Here is a 3,701-nt window from a genome sequence, read left to right as displayed (position 1 = left end):
GGCCATGTGCTTTTTTTTAGTATGTAGATAATTAATATTCAGCTGAATTTTCCTCCTAAGAATAAAGGTGCCTAAAGGAAGGAAATAGTCTTAACTAAAGCAGAGGTCCATTAATACTTTGAAATGCTTGTAAAATGAAATGTGGGTCTATGTATTTTTCTTGGAGTGAGTTTACAGTTTCAGATTCTCAAGTGGAGTTTGGAGTGTGGTTTCATGGTAAACACCACTGGTTTTACATGAAGAGTTTGTTTGACATTTAGTACATAGTCTTCTGTCAGCTCCAAACCAGGTGTTAGAATGTTTATCCTTTGTTGCAGGCATCCTAATATTCTCAGACTGTATGGTTATTTCCATGATGCTACCAGAGTCTACCTAATTCTGGAATATGCACCACTTGGAACAGTCTATAGAGAACTTCAGAAACTTTCAAAGTTTGATGAGCAGAGAACTGCTACTGTAAGTGTTCATTTATTGTCCAGGCTAATTGTGTTTCCTGTATACCTGTCCTCCATAGCAGTGTACCTTTCATTATAGTAGAGTGGGTGTTGTCTTGACGGAAGGATAGCTTAATATCAAATATTTGAAGTGGAAAAATCAAAAGAGCTTAGTTGTACCATATGTACAGATAAAGTCTAGAACCAGGCAGAATGTTGTGTCTGCTTTTGTGCCTAGTTTGCACAGCTGTTTTCTATGGAAATGTATCTAATGTATATAGATAGTCACCCTCATTTTCTTTAATAGATTTTTAATTTTAGAATAGTTTTTACTTTTTTTTTGTTTTTAAAGGGACAGGGTCTTGTTATGTTGCCCAGGCTGGACTAGAACTCTTGGACTCAAGTGATCCTCCACTTCAGCCTCCCGAGTAGCTGGGACTACAGGTGCACACCACTGTGCCTGGCTAGGATAGTTTTAGATTTACAGAAATTGTGAAGGCAGTACAGAGACTTCCCATATACCCCACACTGAATTTCCTGCTAATTTTCCCACTAACGTCTTGCATTAATGTGGTACATTTGTCACAATTGTTGAACCAATATTGATATATAACTGTTAACTCAAGTCCACATTTTATTCAGATTTTCTTAGTTTTTATCATGATTAAATTGGGCTTATGGGTTTTTGAGGGGAGGTCAGAGGTAAAATGCATTCTTATCACATACCAGGGATGTAAACTCTTACGACTTTTAACTGTGGATGTCAGCTTGATCTTCTGCCTGAGAGAGTGTTTGTCTGGTTTCTCCACTGTAAAGTTACTATTTTCCCTCCTTTCCATACTGTATTTCTTCAAAGGAAGTTACTATGAATAGCCCACACTTAAGGAGTAGAGAGTGGATGGAGTATTTCCATAAATTATCTGGAATTCTGTGCCAGAATAAGGCTGTTCTCCCTTATTTATTTCATCATTTATTTATTTAAAGATGTAGAGTCCTGGGTATTTATTTTATCCCTTGAGCTATAATCCAGTACTTTATTTTGTGGTTCAGATGGCTACAACTTTGGCCACTGGGAGCTTTTTTTCTTTTTTTTTTTTCTTTTTGAGATGGAGTCTCGCTCTGGTGCCCAGGTTGGAGTGCAGTGGCGCGATCTCTGCTCACTGCAACCTCCGCCTCCTGGGTTCAAGGGATTCTCCTGCCTCAGCCTCCCAAGTAGCTGGGGGTACCGGCACCTACCACCACACCCGGCTAATTTTTGTATTTTTAGTAGAGATGGGGTTTCACCATATTGGCCAGGCTGGTCTTGAACTCCTGACCTCAGGTGATCTGCCTGCCTCAGCCTCCCAAAGTGCTAGGATTACAGGAGTGAGCCACCACACCTGGCCTTGTACTTCTTTACTTTCTGATACAAGATGCTGAAGCCTCATCTTGTATATTTCCTGCTCCTGTCCTAGAATCGAACCATTTCTCCAAGGAGCCCTGGTTCCTCTTCTTGGAGAATGTTATTATAAACCAAGATCTGGGCACTTGTACTCATTGCTACTGTGGCGTCACTACTTCTAGGCTTTCAGCTGACAGAGCAAGGAAATATTTGTGGGTAGTAATCTGTGTATAGATTTATCCATCTGTCTCTTCTTTAAGCATACCATGAATTCATACCGATGTCTTCAAGTTGAATCCGTTACCACGTTTCATTCTAACTTCCTCCTGTTTACCTGTAAACTCCCACTCCAAAAGTGAGAAACCTGGATTTCACTGCCCACCATCCTTTTACTTAATTATTCAATTCCAGTATACATGTATAATGGTATCGGAATTGTTAACCAGCTGCATGGGAGCCAACTTTATCAATTAGAGTGCTTATGTGCACTTCCTTTGGCCTTTGTCTTAAAGACTCCACTAGTTTCCAAAGCTGCTTGGATCAACACTTTACCCTCACACCCTTTAGTAAGATGGTTTCCTACATTTGTAATGCAGTGAGATTCTTTTGTCACAATCTGCATGCCCAGGATGGAATCATTTACATTTTCATATCCTGAGATTGATTTTTGTGTGTTTGCTGTAAAGTTCTATGAATTTTGACAAATACACAATGCCATGTATCCACCATTACGATATACAGAATAGTTTCACTGCTCTTGAAAAATAATCCTGTGTCTCAGCTACTCATCCCTCCCAACCCTTCCATCTCTGGCAACCACTGATCTGTTTACAGTCTCTATTGCCTTTTCCAGAATATCATATAATTGGAATCATAACAGTATGTAGCCTTTTTAGATGGGCTTCTTGCACTTAGCAGTATGCATTGAAGATTTCATCTGTATATTTTTGGAGGCATGAGAGCTTGTTCATTTCTTTTTATCACGAAATCATATTCCATTATTTCAATATATGGAAGTACCTCAGTTTATTCATCTACTGAAGGGTATCTTGGCTGATTCTGGTTTTTGGCAGTTATGTTTTGGCTATAAACATTTGCATGCAGGTTTTTGTGAAACATAAGTCTTCAAATTAGTTGGGCACATATCTAGGAGTGCTATTGTCAGCTTATACAGTAAGACTTTATTTTGCTTTGTGAGGAACTGTCTTCCAAAATGATTTTTACATTCTATTTTACATTGCATTACACATGTAGGAAACCACCTTACTAAAGGGTGTGAGGGTAAAGTGTTGATCCAAGCAGCTTTGGAAATGAGTGGATTCTATAAGACAAAGGCCAAAGGAAGTTCACATAAGCACTCTAATTGATACAGTTGGTTCCCACAGGGCAGCCGGTTAACAATTCTGATACCATTATACAATGGCAATACGGTTATCAGAACCAATGAATTGAGACCCTATTGCTTCTCATAGTTGCCAACATTTGATGTCAGTGCTTTGGATTTTTGTTTGTTTTGAGACAAGGTTTCACTGTCACTCAGACTAGAGTGCAGTGGCGTGATCACCCACCTCAACCTCCCTGGCTCAAGCAATCCTCCCAGCTCAGCCTCCCAAGCGGCTAGGACTACAGGCATGTGCTTCCGTGCCTGGCTAATTTTTGTATTTTTTTGTAGAGACAAGGTTTTGCCTTGTTGCCCAGGTTGGACTTGAAATCCTGGTCTCAAGTAATTCATGCCTTCCAAAATATTGGGATTACAGGAGTGAGCCACTATACCTGGCCTAGTGTTTTGCATTTTAGTCATTCTAATGGGCATGTGGCGGTATCTCATTGTTCTGATTTAGTTTCCTAACGACATTCAATGTTGAACATCTTTTTTTTTTTTTTTT

General features: G+C 39.4%; 1 protein-coding gene across 1 annotated transcript in view; it reads left to right on the top strand.

Moving 5' to 3' along the window:
* The window catches only part of AURKA (aurora kinase A), a 30,057-nt gene that overhangs the window by 16,801 nt on the left and 9,555 nt on the right, over window positions 1–3,701 (top strand). The window contains exon 5 of the mRNA XM_011978139.1: window positions 318–456. Coding sequence (XP_011833529.1) covers window positions 318–456 — 139 coding nt within the window. The remainder of the gene's footprint in view (window positions 1–317; window positions 457–3,701) is intronic.

This window comes from Mandrillus leucophaeus, unplaced genomic scaffold (assembly GCF_000951045.1).
Source record: "Mandrillus leucophaeus isolate KB7577 unplaced genomic scaffold, Mleu.le_1.0 Scaffold19, whole genome shotgun sequence".
In the NCBI taxonomy this organism is placed as follows: domain Eukaryota; kingdom Metazoa; phylum Chordata; class Mammalia; order Primates; family Cercopithecidae; genus Mandrillus; species Mandrillus leucophaeus.
This window is presented reverse-complemented; position numbering and strand designations above follow the sequence as displayed.